The sequence below is a fragment of the Plectropomus leopardus genome, chromosome 6, assembly GCF_008729295.1.
Source record: "Plectropomus leopardus isolate mb chromosome 6, YSFRI_Pleo_2.0, whole genome shotgun sequence".
Classification (NCBI taxonomy): domain Eukaryota; kingdom Metazoa; phylum Chordata; class Actinopteri; order Perciformes; family Serranidae; genus Plectropomus; species Plectropomus leopardus.
Window position 1 is genome coordinate 3941166 of NC_056468.1, and position 27907 is coordinate 3969072.

At 36.6% G+C, this 27907-nt stretch overlaps 3 protein-coding genes across 4 annotated transcripts; 2 read left to right on the forward strand and 1 right to left on the reverse strand.

The window, feature by feature from the left end:
• Positions 1 to 1129: 1129 nt before the first annotated feature.
• On the reverse strand, positions 1130 to 2941 carry LOC121944908 (C-X-C motif chemokine 10-like). Its single transcript, XM_042488860.1, has 4 exons — positions 2823 to 2941; positions 1802 to 1928; positions 1625 to 1705; positions 1130 to 1503 (listed from the first exon to the last, which is right to left on the reverse strand). The coding sequence occupies exons 1-4, from the start codon at positions 2875 to 2877 to the stop codon at positions 1425 to 1427; spliced, it is 342 nt and encodes a 113-aa protein (XP_042344794.1). The 5' UTR covers positions 2878 to 2941; the 3' UTR covers positions 1130 to 1424.
• Positions 2942 to 11534: 8593 nt separating this feature from the next.
• On the forward strand, positions 11535 to 13343 carry LOC121944879 (C-X-C motif chemokine 10-like). The gene is made up of 4 exons (XM_042488822.1): positions 11535 to 11653; positions 12554 to 12683; positions 12784 to 12861; positions 12983 to 13343. Exons 1-4 carry the CDS (start codon positions 11599 to 11601, stop codon positions 13059 to 13061), a joined length of 342 nt encoding a protein of 113 aa, XP_042344756.1. The 5' UTR covers positions 11535 to 11598; the 3' UTR covers positions 13062 to 13343.
• Positions 13344 to 14689: 1346 nt separating this feature from the next.
• On the forward strand, positions 14690 to 25040 carry LOC121944543 (phosphatidylinositol 4-phosphate 5-kinase-like protein 1). 2 transcript variants are annotated; one of them, XM_042488367.1, is made up of 11 exons: positions 14690 to 14709; positions 16903 to 17120; positions 19974 to 20170; positions 20266 to 20316; positions 20494 to 20648; positions 21734 to 21858; positions 21980 to 22014; positions 22102 to 22157; positions 22246 to 22358; positions 22448 to 22610; positions 24098 to 25040. In XM_042488367.1, exons 3-11 carry the CDS (start codon positions 19982 to 19984, stop codon positions 24537 to 24539), a joined length of 1329 nt encoding a protein of 442 aa, XP_042344301.1. In that variant the 5' UTR covers positions 14690 to 14709; positions 16903 to 17120; positions 19974 to 19981; the 3' UTR covers positions 24540 to 25040. The 2 variants fall into 2 exon arrangements, with proteins under 2 accessions (XP_042344301.1, XP_042344302.1); XM_042488368.1 differs by lacking the exon at positions 14690 to 14709 and having other exon boundaries at positions 16795 to 17120.
• The last annotated feature ends 2867 nt before the right edge of the window (positions 25041 to 27907 follow it).

The following is a 27907-nucleotide window of genomic DNA, read 5'->3' on the forward strand; positions in this document are numbered from 1 at the left end:
ACATTTTGAATAATGCAAAAGTTGACACTTTAGCTACCTACACTGAATGCAGGCACCCACCTGTCCAACGGAAAAGAGGCCAACTCTGTGCTGCTTTTCATCCCCATCCGCTCCCTTAGAATCTACAAGTGGAGGTGACAGCTGTGATCCCATCCTCACCTGCGCTCTTATTGTTTTGGAGCTTCACACAGTGCCCAGAAAAACATCTCCACCACAGCAAAATAATGAAAGAATTAAATAATAAAGCAGCGATAAATACACCGCCACAGCCTTCTAGCTGGTAACAAGTGATGATCAAGAGGGATTCATTTTGTCTATACATTGCTTTTTAATAAAATCCTGCACAGTATACCTTTAACAGTTCTTAATCATGTCTTATTGAGAACATTAATACAGACCTTTCTGTTGTCATGATTTTAAGATGTAATATTCAGTGTTTGACAAGATGGTGTGCTGTTTTATATAATATTTAATATCAGCTGCTGATTAAAAGCAATGAGAATTTCAAAAAAGCAACAAGAATCTGTGTGTTACTATTTTAAATCAACATTAATAGACAAAAAAAAAATGTTTTTTTGCACTGGTTAAGTTTATGGAGTAAGTCTAGATAGATAACATCATAAAGTCTTACTTAAATTATGTGGGATTTTAAGTCTGACGGTGATAATGAGAAAGTTTGCTATGGTGGTTAGGCAAGCTTTAAAAGAATATTATTCATTTAAATTCATTTCTTCTTTCATTGAGTTATTTTTTTAACCAACATCAGTCCTAATCATAAATATCAAATATTAATTAAGTTTCAGAATTTTAACACTTAAATGCCAGTGTTTTGCCATGGCGCTGCTATGTTTTTAGTTTTTTTTTTGAATCGGTTTCAGTAGAGCATTTTTTTAAACCTTTTTCACCAGTTTGAATGTAACAATTTAATTTCCACAGTTTATTTTAGACTAATTAGAGGAGCTGAGCTGGAAATTCCAAGATTAAACAAAATACACAATCTTGCCAAAATGTATGCTATATGCATGAACACAGCTAAAATGATAAAAAAAAAAAAAAAAAAAGAACAATAAAAAGTGCATAAAATGCTCCAAACCGTTTCGTGGACAAACGAAACACAGAGCACAGAAAGTCCAATCAGCTGTTATTTATTTTCAGTATAAAAAAGAATTTACAGATAATTTATATACACATACATATATACAAAGCCTACATGAAGATAATTTAAATTCAGAGCACAGAAATAATTACTGGACATTGAGAACATTTGGATCATTTACATACAATTATTTACATGCCAGAGGCAAAGATAAAAAACAACTTCTTCTATTGTAGCAACGCTGTTTCAGTTCCTTTCTGTTGTCTTCAGTGCAGCAGTGGAGTCTTAAAGTTCGGTTACTGTGGAAGTCTCTTTGTGCTCCAAGTGTTCATTGACTTGAAGCCGCCATCATGGTCGTTGTTGTTGTTGTTGTTGTTGTCTTGCTGCCGGCTCCATTCTTCTCCTGCCTGAATCAAGACATGACACTGTTAGTAAAAAGCCACGGAGATCTCAAACATTCACTGCAGTGCTTTATATTGGAAACCTTGAACATGAACACTGTATTGTGTTTTTTTCAGCTGATCTTACTTGTCTTTGTTCTTCAGAATGAGTTGTCCAAATTGTGACTTTGGATTGACACATTTCTCCTTATCGGCTGTTGTTGTAATACTGTGAGAGCAGAGAGAGGCGTGTTAGAGAGAAGCTGAAGAAATGCACAAGAGGGACATGTTGGTGAAGGTGTCTTAATGTGGCTTAGTTACTCACATAATCTCTGTGTGTGGACAGAAGATACTCGGGGGGAGTACGAGCGGCTCTCCTTTGATCTGCCTTGAGTTGATCCTGCCCACAAAATCTTTGGAGCACTTGCACTTACTCGACGTGTCCTGTTGTCCTGTGGGAAGAAAAGACACAAACTTATTGACTGCTCATCATCTCTTATCTCTGTTGAGTTCATCACTACCCGCAACACCTTGCACCTTGCATCATTTGATCTATTATTAACATAAAAGTATTGATTATTCATTCGTTCATCATTAGTAACCGCATGTCCTAAACAGAGCGGCGGGGATGCTTGAGCCTGTCCTCGCTGACATTGGGAGAGAGGTGGTGTACACTCTCAACAGGTTGCCAGCATTTAAAATATTGATTAGTGTAGCTTTAAAGCATTAATCTATTTAATTCTATTCATTTAATTCTAATTCAGCTAAAAAACATTGTTAACCCTTTGTTGCCTGTTCAAATTGGTTTGATTTCCTTTAATAAAATGGGGAAAAGGCAACAAGCAGCTTAAAAAGACGTTAGACGTTGAGCAAAAAATTGACAAAACAGGTACAAGAAAATCACCTGAAAATAAGCCAAAAAAAGTTATATCTAAATATAAAATTAATGGAATTATAATTAAGTTTTCAAAGCATTGTTCCCTATTTCTTTGGATAATTTTCTAATAGGTCTCCCCTCTTTCTTTTTAAACTAAATTTTAAGGTAATTTTCTCGTCACCTTTTACTAATTTCTCTCAATTTGTTGGACATTTCTTGCCAAGTTGGTCACTGAAGTCGATCCAGGTTTCAAAGGGTTAACTGTAAACCAAAGTGTATATTTGTGTTGCAACAATACCATGCCGATCAAAAACAAAGCTGCATGTTTTTGTTGATTTTTTGGTTCACGTGTGCAAACTGCAGCATTTAGAGCTAAACTGTCCATATGACAGTGTAATAGAGAGGAAAGCTTATTAAGATGGAACACAAAGGACAAGACAATCAAAGAGCATTAAACTGTTCACAGTACCTTGTGCACAGAGGACAAGCAGGCTGATGAGAACGGTGATGACGACTGAATTCATAGCTGCTGGCTTTAAACAGGTTATGGCTTCACTTCACAGTCCTTAGTCAAGACTCGAGATGATGTGCTGCTCACAGGAGCGCTCTCTTTTATACTCTGGGAAACGGCCACACGGCTGCTGTGCAACATAACTCAGTGGTTTCACTTTCCAGTTTGACTTCCACTTTCTCTGTCTCTTCCCTTTTTCCTTCAACATGCCAGCTTCCAAGAAATCATACTAGTCTGCAGAATTGATTTTTTATAAAATTGAAAAAGAGTGTTTAAGGGTGTACATAGTTTTACATTTTAAAAAAATCACATGTATATTTGCTTTAACAATTCATTTGAAGTTACTATATGTCTTTAAATTGATTGACATATTCAAACACAATATATCACAATTTTATCATTGTACTACTTTTACATTGTACTATTTTATCCAGCACGTCTAGCTTTGCAACAACTTTGAGTTGGTAGTCCAACCGCACCACCAGAGTTGATGGCCTTGGAATTAGACACAATCATAAACTATCTTTCTCCAGAATGACATACTGCAGTTTTAAAAACACTGTGATGCTATACTTTTGCACTTTAAGCTTAATTAAAATTCTGAATGCAGTACCTCTATTTGTAACAGAGTATTTCTATGTGGAGGTACTTGTACTTTTACTTGAGTAAAAGATTTGAGTGCTTCTTCCGCCATTGCCAGTGTACCACAAACTATGTGGTACAAAACCACAAAAACCTGATAATTTCCACAGAAGCTGTGGTGCATTATTGTGGAACTACCAAAGAAAATAAAGAAAATATCAGGAACAGAAAAATTAATGCTGTAATTAATTTTTTACTTAAAATGGTGTCAGACTAAAACTAGAATTAGAACATTTTTCACTCTTCACCCACTTAGATTTATTTACCTACATATTTTCAGGTAAACAACCTACATGTATCTGGTATCTTGAACTTCTTTTCAATAGAGAAATCAAGTCATGAGTATTTAAACTGAAATGTGCATGTGTTTCTTAACTGTCACAGTTTGAGTTACACTTGTAACATGGCTAAAAACAACAAGCAAGGTAACTCATTAATATTTTTGTTGAGCAGCTGTTTTGATGTAGATTTCATACCAAACATGTAAAAGCGTTATTGAAACAAGCTGTGCTCACAAATCCAGGCAGTTACAAACATTTTTAACAATCGAGCCCCTGGTTTTACCCATGCTTTGGTGTTCTTTAAAGCATGCATGACACGAAAGAACTATTCTTTGTATAACGAACCTCTTTAAATGTTATTAAGGTTGTGGTTTGCATAACCCAAGATCACACAACATTAGCTACAGCTATTGCTAATTCAGTGTGTTTTCAGTTCATACAAGTTAATTGTTCAGTGTTTGGTTGGTATCAGATGGTCAGTTTGTCTAGTGAAATTCATTTTGTTTCAGTGGTTTAAGCCTGTTTTTTCACTAATGCTAAAAAGAGCATTAGTATTTTTACAATTGACCAGAAGTGTAGGGTTTTGAAGTCTGAGGAGCCTGACAAACAGGATGAACTCAGCAGCACTGAGGTAAAAAGCATGATAGAGATTAACCACATCAGTCCAGCAGAGATTTTCTATCCCAACTCACATTTTTAGTTGCCCTTTTACACTTACTCTGTCCTATCCTTTAAAGTCCAAAAAGCCCGTAAGAAACCTCAAATAAAAGCCAAACCTGACTAAAAACCCCTACTCACACCCCTCTCTCTCCTGACCTCTTGGTTCAGCCTAACGAGGTAACTGGCATCAGCTGGACTCCCATGGCTGCATTCTCATTTGTATTCCAAAACGCATACTAATTCTTTTTACTTTTAGTACTTACTGCAGCTGCCTAATATAGTATGTACTGTAACATGCAGTATGCACATTAAGGGGACTTATGAATTCATGTGACGTCGGTAAATTGTAGGTTCTGCGTTGGGAAGTCGTTTTTTCATATTTGTCGTGTGCTTTGAGGTTGTGAAGTGGGAACAACATGGAAGCTACAAAGAAGATGGGTTGCGTATTAATGCTAAAAGCATTTTAATAAGAGGTTGATAGCTGTTTCCAGTTTTTTTATTTTTTATATTGTTGTATTTTTTTAATATATTTAATATATTATATTTTTATATTTAATCTAGGTCACTTTACATGAACAGCAGTTTAACATTAATACTGTAATAACACTTAACATTTGATCAAAAATGGATATTTAATACATGAATTAATAAAAAGGTTTCTTACGATTGACCAAACATTGACTTTTGGCGCTATGTTTATGCATTTATGACATCAAGTCGGCAGCTCATGTTTTAAAATAATGTCGTTATTAATGTTAGTATACTCACCTGGCTGCTTTATACTGTAGTTCAAAGTTTGTTTGCTTGCTGCAGCGAATAGATGCATATACTGAAATGTACAACTACTAAAAGTAAATGATAGAAAATTATATATTTTTTACCATCAATTGTTGACACTGTTTTCATGCTTTCCAACATTTCTGCTGCCCTGAAATGTCACACAAACATCACAACTCGGGAACTCGGGTATCATTGCAATTTCCCGATTTCACTCTCATAATCACAACTTTGGAGGGCCGTTCATGTGCTCGGAATTCATAAATACAATATTTCCGAGGCAGCATAAGCCATGACTATGGCATATTTGCTGTCACCATCTTTGGTTTTTGGAGCCAGATGTAACCGTATTTGGAAGAGAGGGTGAGTGTAGGAGAATGACAGGGTCAAACATTCAGGGCTGTTTACGTATGTGTTGAACACATGAACATCTGTGGGTATAAAAGAACATGTCACAATCTGGAGAACCGAGGAAAAGGAAGAACTGTCAACTGATCTACACTGTTAGTAGGGCCGCTGTGAATAAAGAGATTCTCCATCTGATACCTGTGTCTCGACCATCTGAATCCTCTTTGAACCACCACTTTCCACCACAACATAATTGGTGACCCTGGTGTGATCGAGATTGGGTCCTGAGCTGTGAGGGAGGTCAGCACGTCCCGCACTGAGGTCGCTGAACAAAGCTGCAGCACAAGGTAGATTAAACTTAAACCTACATCAGTGCGCTCGTTGCAGGGGGTGACGGCTGAAGTCTCAGTATTCATGGATGCACTCGAAATAAATTGTTGATTTAAGAATATCTGGAAGCTAAACTTAAGTGCATATTGTTGAGGAGAGAGAGTGGTGGTTGATCTTATCAGAGGGACACAGGTCCCAGGTGAAAACCTGCATGTGCAGGTTCTGCCAGCAAATTCTGTAAAAGTGTGTTAGTACATACTGTGTTTGTTGTGTTTATTTATTTGTGAGAAGCATGGAAGGTGCTCTCGGACGGCTTGAGCAGCGTAGGTGTGACAGTTCAATTTTGGCTGATTGGGCATATCTGGGGCGGCACGGTGGTTAGCACTGTTGCCTTACAGCAAGAGGGTGTCTGGTTCGAAACCCGGTTGGAACAGGGTTCGCTCCGTGGGCGGGGGCCCTTCTGTGTGGAGTTTGCATGTTCTCCCCATGTCTGCGTGGGTTCTCTCCGGGGTCTCCAGCTTCCTCCCACAGTCCAAAGACATGCAGCTCAGGTTGATTGGTGTGACTGTGAGCGTGTATGGTTGTCTGTCTATATGTGTCAGCCCTGCGATAGTCTGGTGACCTGTCCAGGGTGTACCCCGCCTTTCGCCTTCCGATGACAGCTGGGATTGGCTCCAGCCCCCACCCCCAGGGCCAGAGCCCCCTACGATAACTGCAGGCTGAGGAACTACTATATGGAGAGCATACCGTGTGCCGTGCTGTAAATCGGTTGCCATGGTGAGGTCTTTTGGGTGGCAATACTCTTAACTGAGAAACCCAAACCCGACTGTACTTACTTAGTGATGAAAGTATACGTGGAAGAGAGTCACGCCTCATCCACTAATAAAATAATGAACCAGAACTATTAGAGACATTGCAGTGGTAGTACAAAAGTGCCTGGGCTGCAACATAAAAGTTCTGAAGTTCATCCGAATTAGTCAGATCCTCAGCCCTAGTTTGGGGTGACCTTTACGGTAAATATTCTAGAACAGTTATAATATCTGTTTATAAGTCATAGCTAAGAGTGAAGTCCAGACCTCAAAGAAGAACGGAGGAAAAGGAAGAATTGTCAACTGATCTACGCTGTTAGTAGGGCCGCTGTGAATAAAGAGATTCCCCATCTGATACCTGTGTCTCGACCATCTGAATCCTCTTTGGACCACCACTTTCCGCCACGACATTAGCATAATTCATTTATAGTTATTGTTAACTGTGATAATACAAAAGCAAATGCTGATTTCTGCTAAAAAACAAAACAAAAAAAAACAAAAAAAAAAAAACTGGCTTAAAACCATTAAAACAATATCTTCTTATAAGAAAACCTGAATATCCGACTTCTTCAACTTTAGTACAACTAAACGATTTATAATTCATTAAACTTTATAATTGAAGATGATTTTTCTGAGAAAAACATGTAAGTATCATGAATGTTTGTTTACCACAGAATTTATTTCCTACAGTAATCCAAAAATCTCAAGGTAAAATCCCATAGTTTTATTGAAGATGTAACTGTGGCGATGTTGATGTCTGGGTTGGGCTATAAAACAAAAAAAATTGAATCCCTGCACCAGTCTATGGTGATTGACTTGCTTCTGGAGCCAGCCTTGAGTAGCCATTCAGGGGCACATCAGAGTCAGCTTCATTTTTCAGTTTGCCACTCAAAACAAATACAGTAAATTGACATGTGTATTATTAAAGTGTCCTGTACTGCGTTATTGTAATGAGGAGGAGATTCTTGTTTTTTGTGTTCCTTTTTCTGGTATTTCATTTCCTGTACAAAATCCATTCAGGTGTCATTTTAAAACACATTGTACCTCGATGTTTATTACTGCCTTAAAGAGTCAAGATAGTCAAGATTACACTAGAAAGCGAGCCTATAACTTTTCTAAGCAGTGGCCACTGTAGCCACATGACACTTCAGTGACAATGCTAAGATTAACTCTAACTAATTTAACTCTGCGAACTGATGCAGTGCAGTAACTCTAATGCCTTAGCTTGTTGAACTGCACGAGGGTGCATTTCATTGTGAATCAACTTATTCATCCAAAAAGATTGTGCTATTTCTCCAGATGTAACAATCTCACAGTTTTTTCTTTTTCCAGGGCACCATGCAAGATTACATTATTTTCATTTTAAAATGATAGTCATTTCAAAGGGAAGACTGGCATTTTCAAGAAAATGTGCATCTCATTACTGGTCAGCCAAACGGTGAGTAACAATGAGTAAAAACTATGTGCAGCTGCTTTTCCTCCACAGCACCTTGGTTATTAAGTAGTTCCTAAGGAAAGAGCACTTTGGCAAATTGCTGCATTTTATTAACTACTTTATATTATACAGAATTAACTGTATGTGTAATGTTGTAATTCTGGAGTCATGTTCTACTTTCACTGGTAGCCTACTTCTGTCATGCAGTGTCGGCATGTGTTCCCTTTTCTGTATTCTTAGCATAGTCTCAAAACTTCCAGTGAAATGGGATGTGAGATTGAAATAAACGGACTGAGGGAAAGCCCCATTCCCAGTGTTTACCCTGAACCCACAAACCCTCACACTTCACCTGGAGAATGTCACTCATATTAACACATAGTGAGCGCCAAGAGACTTAAAAATGACCACAAAGGGACACAAAAAGACCACCAGACCACCAGTCAAGTCATCCTTTGCACAGTGGCAGATTCGTCACATGTTGTCAGCTGATTGACAGCTGACAGAAGCTGCAATGATGGATGGCACATCATTCAAGAGACTGATGATCAGTCAAATAGTAATAACAGGAAAATAAACTGTTTAAGTAAACAAAATAATTATAGCCTATATAGAATTGGAAATAACAATGATAGAGAAATGCATCTGAGGGCTAATTTAATGTATAATTTGTAAGAATTGACAATGTGTACTGTTATACCTTAAATGCTAAACATTATAAATTAACATCAGAGCTCTCTGGGTTGATCTTCTCTGGCGAGCTCAGTGAACGGCGATTTGTTTTATCATCTCTATGTGAATCCATTAATGGAAAAGAGGGTCACAGTTCAAGGCGTCAGTGTTATGTATACATGAACGGAATGTTGTAATTATGAGTGGGAAATTGGGAAATTTCGCAGATAGCTGAGTTGCTGAGTTGTGACCTTTGTGTGACGTTTCAGGGCAGCAAAAATGGTGGAAAGCATGGAAACAGTGTCAACAATTGATGGCAAAAAATGATATATTTGTATATTTTGTTCTTAGTAGGTATCATTTACTATTAGTAGTTGCACATTGTAGTGTATGCATCTATCAGCTGTAGCAACAAGCAATCTTTGAACTACAAAGCATGCCAGGCGAGAATACTAACATTGATAACATTATTTTATAACACGACTTGCCGACTTGACTTCATAAATGCATAAACAGGCAGGTAAAAGTCAGTGTTTCGTCAATGGTAAGAAACCTTTTTATTAATTCATGTATTAAATATCCATTTTTGATCAAATGTTAAGTGTATTACAGTATTAATGTTAAACTGCTGTTCATGTAAAGTGACCTAGATTAAATATAAAAATATAATATATTAAATATATTTAAAAAATACAACAATATATAAAAATAAAAAAACTGGAAACAGCTATCAACCTCTTATTAAAATGCTTTTAGCATTAATACGCAACCCATCTTCTTTGTAGCTTCCATGTTGTTCCCACTTCACAACCTCAAAGCACACGACAAATATGAAAAAAACGACTTCCCAACGCAGAACCTACAATTTACCGACGTCACATGAATTCATAAGTCCCCTTAATGTGCATACTGCATGTTACAGTACATACTATATTAGGCAGCTGCAGTAAGTACTAAAAGTAAAAAGAATTAGTATGCGTTTTGGAATACAAATGAGAATGCAGCCATGGGAGAGTCCAGCTGATGCCAGTTACCTCGTTAGGCTGAACCAAGAGGTCAGGAGAGAGAGGGGTGTGAGTAGGGGTTTTTAGTCAGGTTTGGCTTTTATTTGAGGTTTCTTACGGGCTTTTTGGACTTTAAAGGATAGGACAGAGTAAGTGTAAAAGGGCAACTAAAAATGCGAGTTGGGATAGAAAATCTCTGCTGGACTGATGTGGTTAATCTCTATCATGCTTTTTACCTCAGTGCTGCTGAGTTCATCCTGTTTGTCAGGCTCCTCAGACTTCAAAACCCTACACTTCTGGTCAATTGTAAAAATACTAATGCTCTTTTTAGCATTAGTGAAAAAACAGGCTTAAACCACTGAAACAAAATGAATTTCACTAGACAAACTGACCATCTGATACCAACCAAACACTGAACAATTAACTTGTATGAACTGAAAACACACTGAATTAGCAATAGCTGTAGCTAATGTTGTGTGATCTTGGTTATGCAAACCACAACCTTAATAACATTTAAAGAGGTTCGTTATACAAAGAATAGTTCTTTCGTGTCATGCATGCTTTAAAGAACACCAAAGCATGGGTAAAACCAGGGGCTTGATTGTTAAAAATGTTTGTAACTGCCTGGATTTGTGAGCACAGCTTGTTTCAATAACGCTTTTACATGTTTGGTATGAAATCTACATCAAAACAGCTGCTCAACAAAAATATTAATGAGTTACCTTGCTTGTTTTTTTTAGCCATGTTACAAGTGTAACTCAAACTGTGACAGTTAAGAAACACATGCACATTTCAGTTTAAATACTCATGACTTGATTTCTCTATTGAAAAGAAGTTCAAGATACCAGATACATGTAGGTTGTTTACCTGAAAATATGTAGGTAAATAAATCTAAGTGGGTGAAGAGTGAAAAATGTTCTAATTCTAGTTTTAGTCTGACACCATTTTAAGTCAAAAATTAATTACAGCATTAATTTTTCTGTTCCTGATATTTTCTTTATTTTCTTTGGTAGTTCCACAATAATGCACCACAGCTTCTGTGGAAATTATCAGGTTTTTGTGGTTTTGTACCACATAGTTTGTGGTACACTGGCAATGGCGGAAGAAGCACTCAAATCTTTTACTCAAGTAAAAGTACAAGTACCTCCACATAGAAATACTACTCTGTTACAAATAGAGGTATTGCATTCAGAATTTTAATTAAGCTTAAAGTGCAAAAGTATAGCATCACAGTGTTTTTAAAACTGCAGTATGTCATTCTGGAGAAAGATAGTTTATGATTGTGTCTAATTCCAAGGCCATCAACTCTGGTGGTGCGGTCGGACTACCAACTCAAAGTTGTTGCAAAGCTAGACGTGCTGGATAAAATAGTACAATGTAAAAGTAGTACAATGATAAAATTGTGATATATTGTGTTTGAATATGTCAATCAATTTAAAGACATATAGTAACTTCAAATGAATTGTTAAAGCAAATATACATGTGATTTTTTTAAAATGTAAAACTATGTACACCCTTAAACACTCTTTTTCAATTTTATAAAAAATCAATTCTGCAGACTAGTATGATTTCTTGGAAGCTGGCATGTTGAAGGAAAAAGGGAAGAGACAGAGAAAGTGGAAGTCAAACTGGAAAGTGAAACCACTGAGTTATGTTGCACAGCAGCCGTGTGGCCGTTTCCCAGAGTATAAAAGAGAGCGCTCCTGTGAGCAGCACATCATCTCGAGTCTTGACTAAGGACTGTGAAGTGAAGCCATAACCTGTTTAAAGCCAGCAGCTATGAATTCAGTCGTCATCACCGTTCTCATCAGCCTGCTTGTCCTCTGTGCACAAGGTACTGTGAACAGTTTAATGCTCTTTGATTGTCTTGTCCTTTGTGTTCCATCTTAATAAGCTTTCCTCTCTATTACACTGTCATATGGACAGTTTAGCTCTAAATGCTGCAGTTTGCACACGTGAACCAAAAAATCAACAAAAACATGCAGCTTTGTTTTTGATCGGCATGGTATTGTTGCAACACAAATATACACTTTGGTTTACAGTTAACCCTTTGAAACCTGGATCGACTTCAGTGACCAACTTGGCAAGAAATGTCCAACAAATTGAGAGAAATTAGTAAAAGGTGACGAGAAAATTACCTTAAAATTTAGTTTAAAAAGAAAGAGGGGAGACCTATTAGAAAATTATCCAAAGAAATAGGGAACAATGCTTTGAAAACTTAATTATAATTCCATTAATTTTATATTTAGATATAACTTTTTTTGGCTTATTTTCAGGTGATTTTCTTGTACCTGTTTTGTCAATTTTTTGCTCAACGTCTAACGTCTTTTTAAGCTGCTTGTTGCCTTTTCCCCATTTTATTAAAGGAAATCAAACCAATTTGAACAGGCAACAAAGGGTTAACAATGTTTTTTAGCTGAATTAGAATTAAATGAATAGAATTAAATAGATTAATGCTTTAAAGCTACACTAATCAATATTTTAAATGCTGGCAACCTGTTGAGAGTGTACACCACCTCTCTCCCAATGTCAGCGAGGACAGGCTCAAGCATCCCCCGCCGCTCTGTTTTAGGACATGCGGTTACTAATGATGAACGAATGAATGAATAATCAATACTTTTATGTTAATAATAGATCAAATGATGCAAGGTGCAAGGTGTTGCTGGTAGTGATGAACTCAACAGAGATAAGAGATGATGAGCAGTCAATAAGTTTGTGTCTTTTCTTCCCACAGGACAACAGGACACGCCGAGTAAGTGCAAGTGCTCCAAAGATTTTGTGGGCAGGATCAACTCAAGGCAGATCAAAGGAGAGCCGCTCGTACTCCCCCCGAGTATCTTCTGTCCACACACAGAGATTATTATGTGAGTAACTAAGCCACATTAAGACACCTTCACCAACATGTCCCTCTTGTGCATTTCTTCAGCTTCTCTCTAACACGCCTTCTCTCTGCTCTCACAGTATTACAACAACAGCCGATAAAGAGAAATGTGTCAATCCAAAGTCACAATTTGGACAACTCATTCTGAAGAACAAAGACAAGTAAGATCAGCTGAAAAAAACACAACACAGTGTTCATGTTCAAGGTTTCCAATATAAAGCACTGCAGTGAATGTTTGAGATCTCCGTGGCTTTTTACTAACAGTGTCATGTGTTGATTCAGGCAGGAGAAGAATGGAGCCGGCAGCAAGACAACAACAACAACAACAACAACGACCATGATGGCGGCTTCAAGTCAATGAACACTTGGAGCACAAAGAGACTTCCACAGTAACCGAACTTTAAGACTCCACTGCTGCACTGAAGACAACAGAAAGGAACTGAAACAGCGTTGCTACAATAGAAGAAGTTGTTTTTTATCTTTGCCTCTGGCATGTAAATAATTGTATGTAAATGATCCAAATGTTCTCAATGTCCAGTCTTCTGTTTCTGTCCCCTCAACTTAAATTATCTTCATATATGTATGTCATGTAAATAATATTTATATCCTTTTTAATACTTCAAATAAAACACACCTGACTTGACTTTCTGTGCTCTGAGTTTTGTTTTCTCCTCCTGAATGTTAACCCTTTTAAACCTGAGCAAATTGGCTTGATTTCTTTCAAAAACATAGGAAGAAGGCAATGAGCAAAGAAAGACGAATCATCCATAAAATGATTAGTTCTTCGTAACTTTTTTTGCCAAAAAATGGAGGAAAAGAAAATGATTATTTCTATGCAGTGGTAGCAGATGTGAAACACTGGAAAAGCATGATACACTGAACTACACTACATAATGTACACTGGAGTAAAACACCCCTTCACAAATTACAGACCTGTTTCTCTTCTCCCACAGTTTTCAAAAAAATTGTAAAAAGTTTTCAATAACAGACTGGACAGTTTCATAGAGAAGCATAACTTACTCTTTAACAATCAATATGGGTTCAGAAGTAACCGGGTAACATCACAAGCTTTAATTGAACTCACAGAAGAAATTACATATTCCATAGATAAAAAGAAATATACAGATGGGGTGTTCATTGATCTAAATAAGTAAATCATGAAATATTAATTAGTTAATTAGAGAAATATGGGATTAGGGGGGTGGCATTCGAGCAATTGAGAAGTTATTTAAAAAACAAGAAGCAATTTGTGAAGATGGGAGAATACCAGTCAAGATGCTTGGACATTGTGTGTGGCGTACCACAAGGGTCAGTGTTGGGCCCTAAATGATTCATTATCTACATCAATAACATATGTAAAATATCACAAATACTCAAAAACTAACCACTTAATTCATCTTATTTGCTGATGACCTAAACATAGTTGGATCAGATGAGAATTTACAGTAACTTTTGGATATTTGTAACAGGGTCAGTTATACACTAGCAATGTGTGTATTTTAAATGTATTATTGTCATAATTACACAAAAACTGTGTATGTGTAAGTTTGCTTTATTTATGTTTGGTTTTAGTTAATACCTGACCGTTTAATCTTCCGGGTCGGTAAGTGGAACCTTTGTTCCAGGTTGTACCCCTACGGGCACATTATGGTGTAACGCCGCCTTTATAAGTAGCGTTTTCGCGCCAATTTGCTTTCTTTTGTCACCGATCTCCGTGGGAGAGGTAAGCGAATCCGCAGTCCGAGGAAATGTCTTCCTTAACATGTGCTAATTACATTTTCAAGTTCACTGGCTAGCTTGAACACATTGCGAGACACTTACTTTGCACTGAAACATATGTTTGTGTTGTTTGATTCGTGTAGGGGCGTGTTTTGTGGGACCGGAGGATTTGTGTGTTTTACGCTGTTTCGTTTGTGGTAATTTGTGTTGTGCCCTTTTGTCACTCCGTGGGAGGAGGGGCGTGTTTTTGTGTGTAATTGGCCGGAGGACGTTTTACGCTGTTTCGTCAGGTATGTTATGTTCTTTTTTTTTTAAATTATTTAATCTATAATTTGTGTTGTGCCTCAACACAACGCAGAGTCAGACACGCCGGTCACACTTGGTGCAGTAACCACCGGTTACATATTATCACTCCAGAATTCAACAAAATTAAATACTGGTTTGACAAAAAAAAATCTATCACTAAACTTGAACAAGACAAAAATTCTGATATTTGGAAACAGTATAATAAATCATCAACTCGGGTACAAATAGACGGTGTTAATATAGAAAGAGTACACAAAACTAAATTCCTTGGGGTGATAATAGATGACAAAATTTGCTGAAGGTCTCACAATAAATACATCCGCATTAAATTATCTAGAAGCATTTATTTAATGGCCGAAGCAAGGCACTTTTTGGACAACAAATCACTCCACATTCTGTTCTGCTCACTGCTCTTACCTTACTTAAGTTACTGCACAGAGGTTTGTGGTAGAACATACAAAAGTTCACTAGAGCCATTATTCATGCTGCAAAAAGAGCCATCAGGATAATTAGATATATATATATATATATATATATATATATATATATATATATATATATATATATATATATATATATATATATATATATTTATATATATTATATTATATTATATAGAATAACATTGGTTATCTTGAACACACCAATCCATTATTTGTAAAGTCTAAAACAATACAATTTTATGACATAGTGGAATTCCAGACAGCACAATTTCTGTACAAAGTTTTGAGCAATTTATTACCAAGTCACTTACAGAACATATTTCATGAAAGAATTGGGGGGTATAATTTAAGGGGAATGTTACATTTTAAGAGTCGCAGCTATCAAACAACAATGAAAAGATTCTGTATAACAATTAATGGGTAAAACTTTGGAATAGACTGAATGTGGATCTGAAACAATGTCCAAACATCAACCAGTATTTAAAAGGTAAATGTAACATATGTGTATGTATTATTATTTACATGTATATTTATATGAATATATATGGATGTATCAATATTTATATCTGATATATCACTATGTAAATAGGTGTAGTTATAAGAATGTATATAGGTTATTGGTGTATGATTGTATTTATATTTATTGTCGTATAAGAATAGTTAATTGTATTTTGGTATTCAAATAGTTTTCTATGCATTATTTATTTATACATAATTGTATTATATACCTTGTATCTATTTTTTCAGTATGAATAGATACATTTGTTATAATATATGACAATATAAAATATGATATGTATTTATATTATATATGGATACATGAGTATATTTGTATTCATATCTGATATACTAATATATATTTTTAAGGATGTATCAAATTGTAAAAATATGTATATTTTATATCAATATATATATATAGGTTAAGAGGTGTGTAACTATATTGATATTCATATTAATTTTTGAATAGAAATTTATATTTTTACATTTACTTTTTGTGTAGAAAATACAAATGAATACATTAATTTTTTGCAAGAGAATCACACATAAATCAACATAAGTTAAAACAACAATTAAATTGGTAGTTTTTGTTTGATTTTGTATCTGCATATTTTGCTGACAGCAAGCATTTAACAAGAACACCTCAGTTTTTACAAAAGACAAAATGTGTCAAAGTCTTGGACCACAACTGTTCACTAAAAGTCTCTTACTCTCCGCTGACCTGATGCTTTTCTGCCATGATTTGCCATTAGTGCTGACACTATATGCATGCCTAGAACATTGGAGAAAGGGAGAATGAACTTATTTAGCAATTATTTACCATTATAAGTGTGAAAAATACATCCACACAACACCACTTGATGTGCTAAAAACAAGGTGCACATTCTTAGTATTGATACAGTCGATATATGCCTTGTAAAATGATTTTAGAACAAAACAAGTCACATTAGAAAGACGACTCCCCATTTATCTATTAATGTAGTATGATCGCATATTAACTGATGCATCGATACAATGGCTGTACTGTTACACCCCTAACATACAGATACAGACAGCTATATGGCAAGAAGAAAAAGTGCTTTGTATGTGTACTGGGGTTAAAAGGCAGATGTGCAGGCAGGAGATAAGACAGTTTGGAAATGTTATTGAGTGCTGTCATATCTGGGGTTTTTTCCTGATGAGAATTTGTTATTGTTTTTCTTTAACGTTTGTAACTTTGCTGGTTTCTCTCCTCAGGCCTGCAGTAAAGGAACGCCTACGCCACCACACACCTTTTCTTCTGCATGTGGCACACCCTGCAGAAGTTGCCTAACCTGCCTGGAATGCGGCATCAGTTAGAATAGGAGGGGCGGTTGGACTCAAATACACGACTCATTTCAGACACACTGTAAGAGGAGACAAATTGTATGAACCATATGCTGAGTTTTAGGTTATAGGCCAAGCGCAATTCCCAGGTAAGTGCTGCCGGATGTGTTTGATTTGATTCTTTCATTTCCATGTACAAACAAGACTGATCTTATCTTTCGTCTCGTTAGCTTATGGGCCTGCTCTTTTGTGTATCTCTTGGGTGTAACAGCTGTTATCTGTGCTTTTTAATATGCCCTCAGTGAGTGGATAGTTATCTTTAGCAGCTTAAAGTCTGGCTTCTTAAAAAATCAAATATATCTAATTTAGTCCATGTTGTTTGTTTGTACTTAAATGCATGGAATTCTAACATGTACACATTTGTGAATTGGTGTGTGTGTTGTGGGTGGGTGGGGTCAAACTGGTTTTAGGATTGATAGACAGGTTTTCTATGGCAATTCTGCATTAAGCACTGAGACACTGGTTGATGCTTCAATCGGGACACAGTAAGAGTACAAGGATACAAAATGAATGCAATTACAAGTACAGCGACAATGAGTACAAGCAAAGACAAGTACAAACAAAGACGAGGATGAACAAAGACGAGCCCTCAGGTCAGCCCAGACAGAGACAAGGCAGAAAGCGGACTGACTGTCACAGAACATAGAAAGCTGGCTGACACAGAACAGATGGAAATGCAGTGGTATATATACTTCTCACTGTGACACAAACGGTTACTATCCATTATTAACACGTCAGCTGTTGGAGTCCTTCGAGAGTTGTCTCTAAACTTACTGCTCAGTCATCCAAGGTCAGGGGCCTAAGGTCACCACTATTGTCCAGTACTGTCCACTATTTGCGTTATCTAAGACTTTGCCATAGATAGGTATGAGTTTACTGTAGGTCAATACAACTCATTATGAGCTACTTATAAACTATGAATAATCAGAAAAAAGGTATATGAATAGTTATATAATGTCATGTAAAAACTCATACTAACAAGGATGTAAGAATGACTGTGCCCTGATAATTTTATGGCTAAAATTGTACACAAATTTGATATTTTTTTTATGATAAGTTGGGGTGGGATATGGGGATAATAATGTTTGTAACATTTTGTAAACTGATGTTTTGTGCTTAATTTAGTCAAATTCTGTCATTAATTTATTTATTCCACCTACCTGCCTCAGGGACTATGGGCGGAAAATAGCAGCTTTGCTAAAAACCTGTTTTATGTAAGGTTAATGTTTTATTGTGTACTGCCCCTGTCTAAATAAAATTACTTACTGCATAGCTGCAGCATGCTACAGTGCTATACTAGATTCATCTTCGTTTGTTTGATGTGTAATTGAGTTCACTGTGCACGTTTTATTGGAGGCTCTCCTCCCCCCGAAATTATTCCACCAATTGTTTGTATGAAAGACTATATAAAATAATGGACATAGCAACGTTGGTTTGTGGACTTCTGTTTGAAGCCTTGAGTTTGGCATTTTGGCTGTTGCCATTTGTTTTTTTGGAGCCAGAAGTGGACATATTTGGAGGAGAGGGTGGAGATAACCCTAATGCTATCTGCTAGCTTGGTTAGCATAGTGAAATACAGCTATGGTTGAATATGATAATATTAATGCTTTCACTGCCAAAAAACAGGCTTATAACCATGAAAACCAAATACACTTAACAGAAAAAACAAATATCTGAGTTGTTAGAACAGGGATAGTTAACTTGCCTTGCCTGGAGGCAAAATGACAGGAGACCAGGGGCCAGTAAATAAGCTTATCAGTATATGTAACAAATTAATTAATTCATTTAATGAGTTTTTTTTCTTTGCTGTCCTCACTAATTTCTGCCAAGGGATCCAGGCACAGCAACCCACACAGGTCAGGTGTACCAGGGACGTTTCTAGGATTTAAGAGCACTCTAGTTCAGACCTTCAGTGGAGTGTTCAGGGGATCATTCAAACTCTATTTTGATGCTTTTTTGTGCACTCTCTAATTTACATTAAAAGTACAAAAAAAAAAAAAAAATCCTGAAGTGAATCAATTTATTTTCATTGTGATAAAGAATGTGGTTGCCAGGCCATCCAGCACCCTAAAACAGGGCAGATTTGACTCTTGGAACAGAAGCTGAGTATCACTGCCTTAGAAGGTCTTTCAGTACTACACCAATGTTGAACAAGACTTCTTTAGGCAATCAAAACAATTAATTAACTGAAAGTAAACTGAAATAGCTAAAGCTACACCTATACTCTGTGAATTTGGTGTTAGGCCATGGTTACGTTAACCAACAAAATTATCAGATGACAACCAACTGTCACTTAAAACAACCATGCATTTCATTAAATTAGCTACAGAGACCAAAACTGGCTCTTGTGCCAGGCTGTAAACATTTTTATTTCTGCTGTAAAGTTGGGCATTTTAACACAGAGGTCTATAGGAATTAACTCACATTTAGAGCCAGCCTCCAGTGGCCATTAGAGGAACTGCAGTTTTTGCTACCTCCGCATTCGCTTCAGTTTTCAGCCCCTGAGATTTCTACTTGGTTTATACAGGCAGTTTATCATGACCCATATTTATGTTTGGTGTTGGTGGCAACTTCTGCTGTATGATGGGAGCAAAGAAGGAAGTGAGGTGGTGTGGTGTAAGGCGCAACAAAGTACTTGTAGGGAGGTTGTGCGTGGATGGGTTAAACAGACACAGGTCTTTCATCCAGGAGGCCGCTGTTCTTGTCCCATAATAAACAGACACCTCCTCTCATTTTTCAGTCTTTTTTGTCTGTCATTTTTTCAGACATCTTTGATTCTTTTCATCCCCTCCTCCCCTTGTATCCCCCACTAAGATATGAGCAAAAGAAGCAAGAAACAGACACGAGGAGAGAGGATTTAAGACATATTAAGAAAGGACTATATATCTATTATACTATAGCTGAATGTCATTGTTTAACTTGTTAAACTGATGTCTGTCCAGTGTCACAGATGGAACCCAGAAAATCTGCTGGCACCTCAAGAACTGCCAGGCAAAGACGCTGGTGGCATCTGAGACAGAGATGGAGGATGATTGGGTTGTTTGAGATCAACCAGGAGCACGAGTTCTACTATCTGACATCCATGATAAAAGAAGGAATTCATGCTGCCATCCAGACCAATATGGACACAACAGGCCTGGTGAGGAATCCTTTAATTATGGCCCACTGGTTGGATTATAAAAATGAAATGCTTAAGACATAAATTGACTCATTAACACTTCACCTTTTGCACAGGACACGTTTTCAACTGATGATTTCAAGGCAGTGGAAACTCAAACCCACGAGGCAAGTGCTCATCTCCAAGTGAAAACATACTCGTTTATAACACAACTTTTTTAAAATTTAAATCTTGGTGTCAGATCTGGATAATTTGTCAGTTATTATCATAATCTATTTTGTTCTAAGAGTTTCTGTCAAGCAGCTTATAGTAAAACAAATAGTATCCCAATCCTTGCTTTCCAGGGGTTTGAGATGCAGACATTTGCAGCATCTGTGTTTGCAAAACTGAGGCGTGAACTGGACATCACAGAGGAGGAATATAAGGACTCCCTCTGCTCAGCCGGCTGCTACCTCCAGTTTGTCAGCAACTCCAAGAGCAAGGCAGATTTCTTTGTCACGTGAGTATGATGCTCTGTTCTAACACACACCCAAATATACTCACATAAATGTTTTGTAGCCCAGTATGGCGAGGAAGCTGGAAAGTAAAGACAAAAGCACTAAGAACACATTTTTTTCCATTTAATAAATAAGGACTGATATTTTGCATATGGACTCATTAACATGTGACAGCGCTTTGAAGTTTAGATGTATTATCTAGCCATTATCCAGGCCAGCAGCTGTAGCATCTCTGACTTTCATGTACGAGACCAGAGGTTGAATCTCGCGTTTTTTTACTGAATGTAACCATGTTGTTTTTACTATACAGGTGTATTAAAGAATTCTTAAAATGTTGGCATTAGGCTTGGGTGATATTGTAATTGTATGGTACACCAGGATATTTAGAAATCCCAAAAGTATATTTTTTTAATACTGTGATGTAATGCAGTGCACAGCATGCACCAGAGGTCAGTCTCATCTGTTGGAACAGGCAGTTAAGCTGAGAAACATGGCAACTGTGAGTGGTGGGGACTTGTAAGTATGTTACAGTACTAGTAAAAAAATAAAAATGTCTCCTTCCATGTTTTGGAGTATTGTCACATAGCCTATGGCTTTATCTTGAGATGACTTCTACCAACTACAAAACCACTTTATTAGTTACATGATTTTATTTAGCACATCATCTTTGTTCAGCCCGTAGCAACAAGAGTCACTGGGTTCTCTAGCAAGAAGGGTGCTTAGTTCCCATCTATTCATTATTCTATGGGCCATAACTATTGAAACTCAGCAATACTTGTCTAAGTAGGCAGTCTAAGTGCATATTGAACATAACACCGCATTGCAGGAATGACAATGCTGTATATGTTACAATGACCTATTAGCACTAGCTCAGTTTTTACATGTTTTAGTTTTTTAAAACTCAAATATCGTCATATACTGTACGATGTACTTCAGTCAAATGTCAGGATGGCATGGATGTTATTAAGTTATTTTACCTACTTGGACTTGAAAAGAAAAGCAAAAATAATCTGGGGTTTTGCAGAATTGTCCTGTTATTTGCGTCTGGTTCTTGTTCTTCTAATGACATGGTTGTTCTTGGTTTTAGGAATGACAAGAGATTCTTCCTAAAGACCCAGAGCAGGCATGAGATCCAGTTTCTCCTGTCCAATCTGCCGACATATGTGGACCACTTGGAGAAATTCCCTCATTCACTGATGGTGAGGTTTTTAGGTAAGGTTTCTAGGTACTGGCTTCAGTACCTTGTTGATCATAAATGAAAGAAAGAAACCTAGCAGCAGACAAAGAAATATCCCATGATTTAACAATATGCATCATTCTATTCACTTTCCAGGTGTCCACAGGATTGTTATTCCAAATGAAATAAAGGTATTTTATATGTATATAATAACCAGTTAGGCATTATTTCTTATCATACCAGTACTTACAATGTAGTGTTGTCTGTCTGCTTTCCAGAAGTACTTCATTGTGATGCAGAGTGTGTTTTACCCCGATGAGAGGATCAATATTAGGTACGGTATGTTTTCCTCATGATGTGTTGTATGGATTTCTGATATATGTTATGGGTGTATGAAAGCTGTGACTGCTTTGGTTGCATAGATATGACATTAAGGGCTGTGAAGTGGGAAGATGGACCAACCCTGATACAGGGGGCAAACGAATAATCAAAGTGCTGAAGGACAATAACTTCGAAGGGCAGCACATTGAATTAGGTAAGTGTCTGCTCCCCATACTTACTCACGCACATGCAGCAGGTGAGTTAAGAGCACATTAAATGGAAATGACTGTGTGGTTGCTGTAGGTCAAGAAAAAACGTGGTTTCTCCAACAAGTGCAAGCAGATGCTGAATACCTTCAAGGACTCAACGTGCTGGACTATAGTCTCCTGCTGGCCCATCAACCTCTGCACCGCGATGAGCAGGAAGGGAAACACTCTTTGGCAAACCTTGTTATTCGTACCACAAAGTAGGTTTTATGTGTCCTTTGGTCAAGTGCAAAACCAATTGCTGTGCAGTACAATGGGCCTCATGTAAGGAACGATGTACGTTGTCTAGTGCAATGAAAAAAGTTATTTATTTTTATATTTAGTTTATTTTTTTATTTTAGGAACATTTGAAAAATATATCAAGATTGTTTCGTCACATTTAAATAATATTTTAGAGTAATTATAATGACTGGATTATAACGTTTCAGGGCTAAAGAAATACCTGATGCATTGATCCCAGTTACTGTAATTTCAGTTACTGTGCGTCTCTCTGCTGACCAGTGCTGAAATATGACCAAGTACATTTACTCTAGTATTGTACTATGTTCAAATCTAAGAGTATTTTAATCGCAATCCACTTTTTTATTCCTACTCTTCTGCACTTCAGAGGGAAATATTACACTTTAGACAACTACTTAACAAATTAAGATTTTTGTGCACAAACCATATGAAAATATACAAAAGCATTTTTATACCTTTTATAATTGTGTAAGTAATTTTTTCTGCAATAAATATGTCATGGTTCCAGTTTCTCAAATGTACTATGATATAGTATATATAGAAAAATATATATGTACATGCTGCCTTTCCTTTAATTGTTTTTGATTTCTTAAATTTAAATCTTTTTGCATGCATACTAATAGAATGATTTACTGAGATGTCTTTCTTCAAGGATGGAGACACCGGTTGATGCTTCAAACAGGAAGCGTTTAATATGAGTGCTTGGGTTGATACAGAAACGAAAGAAACATGCAAATTGCTGTTCGACACAGAACAGGGAAAAGACAGTGTTATTTATACAATACCATGTCGCAGGTGGTTGGTATCATTTACTAACACGTCAGTCAATAGAGTCCTTTGAGAAATGAGGCATGTGTTTTTGTTCCTAAATTTACTGGCACTGTTCCATCTCAGGTATCCATGGTTCAACACAACTTGCAGGCCATATATAGATATGTGCTTACTCGAGGTAGATGCAGAGTTCTGAAATAGTTATGAAGGACGCATAATCATAAAAAACACATACGAACACATACTTTTACCTTTAATACTTCAATATGCTTCCCTGAAATCACGTTTACTTTAAGTTTTTTGAACAGTGGGCCTACATGAATTCTTACAGCCTTTTTTTCCCTTCATCATCCGTCTAGTCTTGGGCATGTGCCAGAGTCTTTGCACACAGCACAAAACCTGCACTTATATAGTGTTTAGGTGGCATTACCTGTGCTGATAAATGACTTATGGTCAGGTGGATTCAGCATTGAGCACACCTGGTCAGAGCAGATTTGGATGGTTAAGAACATTTGGTGCATCTGGAGAGGACTTCTCTTATTTTTTAAATTAAGAGAAAATATCAGAGAAGTTTTAAGGAATGTTAATGCATGAGGCCCAATTTGTCATGTTTTCTGTACAAGTTTGAACACCCGTCTAATTGTGTTTTGTGGATTCTTTTCTGTCTTCCCCATAGGTCTCTGGACTTCGATGACAGTCCCACAATGCCAGACCCCCCCACTGTTCCATTACTGAAAGAGACCATGGACGAGGAAGCACCAACTACTTCAGGCCATGGGTTAGGCCAGCCGCAGGCAGAGGCCGAGGGCACCAGTGAAGGAATCCCCCTCCAGGAGATAAAGTCCCCTAAAATAACCAGGACTGACTCAGAACTGCAGGAATTCCATGAGCATCATCGTAGGCTTCTGCCCAACTGCAAAAATGCCATTCATGTTGTAGATGGGCCAGAACGTCGCTACTTTGTCGGCATTATAGACATATTCACCGTCTATGGCTGGAAAAAGAAACTGGAGAACCTGTGGAAAAACCTCCGCTACCCAGGCAGGGCCTTTTCCACAGTCACCCCCTCCAAATATTCACGCAGATTCTGCAAGTGGATACAGGAGCACTCTCAGTAAGAAAATGCAGAACACATTCAACACTTATTTACAGTGCATCAATGTATAACCCCCAGTGTCCACAAGATGGGGCTGTGTTTTATTCTGGCTCTGGTGATTATGCATCTCGTGGACATCTGTGGTATAACTGTAACTGGTCAATGTGTGTCAAGTGTTAATGCTGATAATGACTGCCCTCATGTTTGTATAGATGCCTTCTGTACAATGTCAGAGTCAGCTTGTGGCATATAGTGTATATATATATATATATATGTACACATAATAACTATATATATATAATATATAAAAATAAATAAATGCTAGGGGTAATAGGTTTTTATGTGGGCTGGACTGAATTAATAAATAGACAAATCACTAAAACAAATACACAAAAACACTGATATGTGCAGGTTGTGAAGAAGCACTGCCCATATCATCACTCAACTGTCTTTCCCGTTGATATACAATTGTATGTTGTACAATGTGAAATACACATAAAAATAAAACTTTAATAACCTTTAAGCTTTCATGGATTTTTCTTGCTTGATTGCATTCTTTACAGTTTTATGTGACAGATTATAGCTCAGCAAGTCGATGAAATACCTTTAAAAGGACAATTCAACCCATGAAATGCAGTTTTACACCTGCCAAAAAAGTGATTTCAGCTCCTCTCTTGTGACTGAAAAATTATACATGCCTCAAAATGAAATGATTTCAGTAATGACAGGTTTATGGGACAGAGTATAGCTCACCCAGTCCTTTTGCTGCCTGAAACACCTTTCAAGATACTACACAACCAGTATCCACTTGCCTAAAAAAACCCAAAACATTTCAGCTCGTTTGTTGTGACTTAAAGGTTGTATTTGCCCTAAAGTTACTTGATTTCATTTCATAGGGTTGTGTTTGACAGATTATAATTTGCCTAGTCCTTTAACTAGTTGAAATACCCTTAAAGCAACAATACAAACCATAAAATGCAGTTTTAAACCTGTCAAAATTTGATTTCAGCTTCTATCTTGTGACAGAACAATATACAAATTGATTTGATTTTATTCATTAGGATTAGGCCTATTTGTTACAGATAATAGCTTACCCAGTCCTGTTGACCAGTTGAATTACCTTTAAAATGACAATACAACCCCTAAAATTCATTTTTACACCCACCAAAAAGTGATTTTAGCTGATTTTAGTCTTGTGACTGAAAGGTTTTCTATGCCCAAAAATGACTTGATTTAATACATGGTTTTATCTGCTAGATTATAGCTTGCCAAGTGAAAATGACAGATTGAACAGAAATAAATGTTTTAGCATTTCAGTGTTGAAAAAAAATATTATTGCATCAAAAGAAGCTTTTTGGATTCATTATAAGTGGGAAAAAATCATAAAGAAAATCCAAATGAACTATGTTTTTTGGAACTATTTTCAAGTTTCGATTTTTTTTCCCTGTAACATAATCTTAAACATATATAATCAAGAGAATTAAATATAGTCCCCTCATTCCCTTTTCACCTTTTACTGGCCATTTACTCTTTTTTTTTTTTTTAAACAATTTCTTGCCAAGTTGCTTATTTTGATTTTTGGCTGTTTTTGAGAGAAATCAAATCAGTTTTCACAGGTTTTTTGACACAGCTCAAGGAATTTGATGTCGATCCGCGATTTAAGGGGTTAATGATGAGGCTGCTTCTAATTGTTGTTTAATTAGCATAAATTAAAATAGCACCTAATGGAAAAGAAGTTGAATGAGCTAGGCCAGATCCAATTCTTTTTTCTTATTCTTTTTTTTTTTTTTTTTTTTTCAATTTTCCCTTTTCACATATTTGTGTGACTTTGGGAAAAAATGCATTTGTTCAAAACTAATCAAGCGGGTCAAAAAACTGCACCAGGTGAGACTAATTTAAACAATAAGGTCAAGTGAGAGAGGAAGGATAAAACAGAAGTTATCTACACAAAATAAAAGCATTAACATCATGCTGGTAACGCCTTAATTTGTCTTTTTATGTTTAAATGTCAGCGTGTACGTATACGTTTTTCAGTAGTTGACATATTTGGCTCCTTCGCACTTATCCAAAGTCTTACACTAAATATCGGCTTTATAGCACGGCTTTTGATACGAAAGTCTTGACCGGAAGTTCCTGTTTGAAGTCTTGCTAGCTTGACTCGCGACCGCAAGAGAGGTGGTCAGTTAATTATCTGATGACGGAGAAGTGAGAGTGAAATTGTCCACGAACAGTAATGAAATATTTACTAGAAAAAATATTTTGACGAGGTAATTTTAATGTTTGTCGGACGGTTTCGAGAAAGAGCAATAACGAGACCATGTTTTCACTCGGTAAAGTGCAGTTTTTGTTAGTGTATTTTGACATGACATTACTCGGATTTGCTGTGGACCTGATGCATTTACACGGAGACACATGGAGTTTTCAGCTAACGGGTAAGATACACCCTCACTGAATAATTATAGAACACAATAGCTTATGTAAATTCAAATTTTACAGAAATAAAGTTCGTGATAGCCACTGAAACGCTATAATTAAACAATAGGCCTATTTATAACATAATACTTAATTTCCGCCATATTTAACTTATAACAGTAGTAGCATTTGGAAAAGGGAGTGTCATGTTGGCAAAATGAGCCAACAGGTCACATTATAAATTGATTTCTTTTTTGTCTTTATTTGTTTTATTTCCCTTTTTTCTTTTCTTTTTTTTTCCCAATTTTTCTTTATTTTTCATTTGAGCTTTTTTAATATACTGATCCTTGCGAATCCGCTGAAACTTTTATCACGAAGGTACATAATTGCACATGCATCCCTTAATTGTCAGAGTGGTAGTACCAGGTTTTTCCACTGAGAGTAGCTGTTGCAGCGCTATACACAATCTGCAACTGTTGCAACCTGCCATGAAAGTTAATTTAATGTGTTTGAGACTAGTGGTCATATTGCTGCAGCTCTATGAACAGTCAGTGAACCAGTTTTCTCCCTGCCACCCCCCGATGCTGAAATCACACCCACAGCACACATTTGTGTATATATGTTGAGAATAAGTATTCCCTTAACCCTTTGAAACCTGACTGACAACTCCTCTTGTGCAGCATTCAGGCGCCCTTCACGTACATAAACCTGAGCAAACTGGGTTGATTTTTTTAAAAAAAAAAATGGCAATGAGCATGTTGACAAGAAATGACCCCCCAAAATAAGAAATAACTTGGTAAAAAGTTGAATGACCTGGAAAAGAGAGAGAAAATTGTAAAAAACAAAAAAAAAAAAGGAAAACCTAAAGAGAACATATATATTTATTATAATTTATATATTTAACATGTTACAGAAAAAAACATTTAGATATTATTTAGCACTTTATAGGTCATTTTCTGTTTTGTTTTTATTTTTTAC

What these genes read in the sequence shown, in the direction of transcription:
- LOC121944879 (XM_042488822.1), top strand. Translation starts at nt 11,599, where the DNA reads ATGAATTCAGTCGTCATCACCGTTCTCATCAGCCTGCTTGTCCTCTGT. An exon ending in CCACACACAGAGATTATTAT is followed by an intron (nt 12,684 to 12,783) that starts GTGAGTAACTAA and finishes CTCTCACAGTAT; the next exon opens with TACAACAACAGCCGATAAAG. An exon ending in ATTCTGAAGAACAAAGACAA is followed by an intron (nt 12,862 to 12,982) that starts GTAAGATCAGCT and finishes GTGTTGATTCAG; the next exon opens with GCAGGAGAAGAATGGAGCCG.
- LOC121944908 (XM_042488860.1), bottom strand. Translation starts at nt 2,877, where the DNA reads ATGAATTCAGTCGTCATCACCGTTCTCATCAGCCTGCTTGTCCTCTGT. An exon ending in TGTCCACACACAGAGATTAT is followed by an intron (nt 1,706 to 1,801) that starts GTGAGTAACTAA and finishes CTGCTCTCACAG; the next exon opens with TATTACAACAACAGCCGATA. An exon ending in ATTCTGAAGAACAAAGACAA is followed by an intron (nt 1,504 to 1,624) that starts GTAAGATCAGCT and finishes GTCTTGATTCAG; the next exon opens with GCAGGAGAAGAATGGAGCCG.
- LOC121944543 (XM_042488367.1), top strand. Translation starts at nt 19,982, where the DNA reads ATGGAACCCAGAAAATCTGCTGGCACCTCAAGAACTGCCAGGCAAAGA. An exon ending in AAGGCAGATTTCTTTGTCAC is followed by an intron (nt 20,649 to 21,733) that starts GTGAGTATGATG and finishes TCTTGGTTTTAG; the next exon opens with GAATGACAAGAGATTCTTCC. An exon ending in AGGGCAGCACATTGAATTAG is followed by an intron (nt 22,359 to 22,447) that starts GTAAGTGTCTGC and finishes TGGTTGCTGTAG; the next exon opens with GTCAAGAAAAAACGTGGTTT.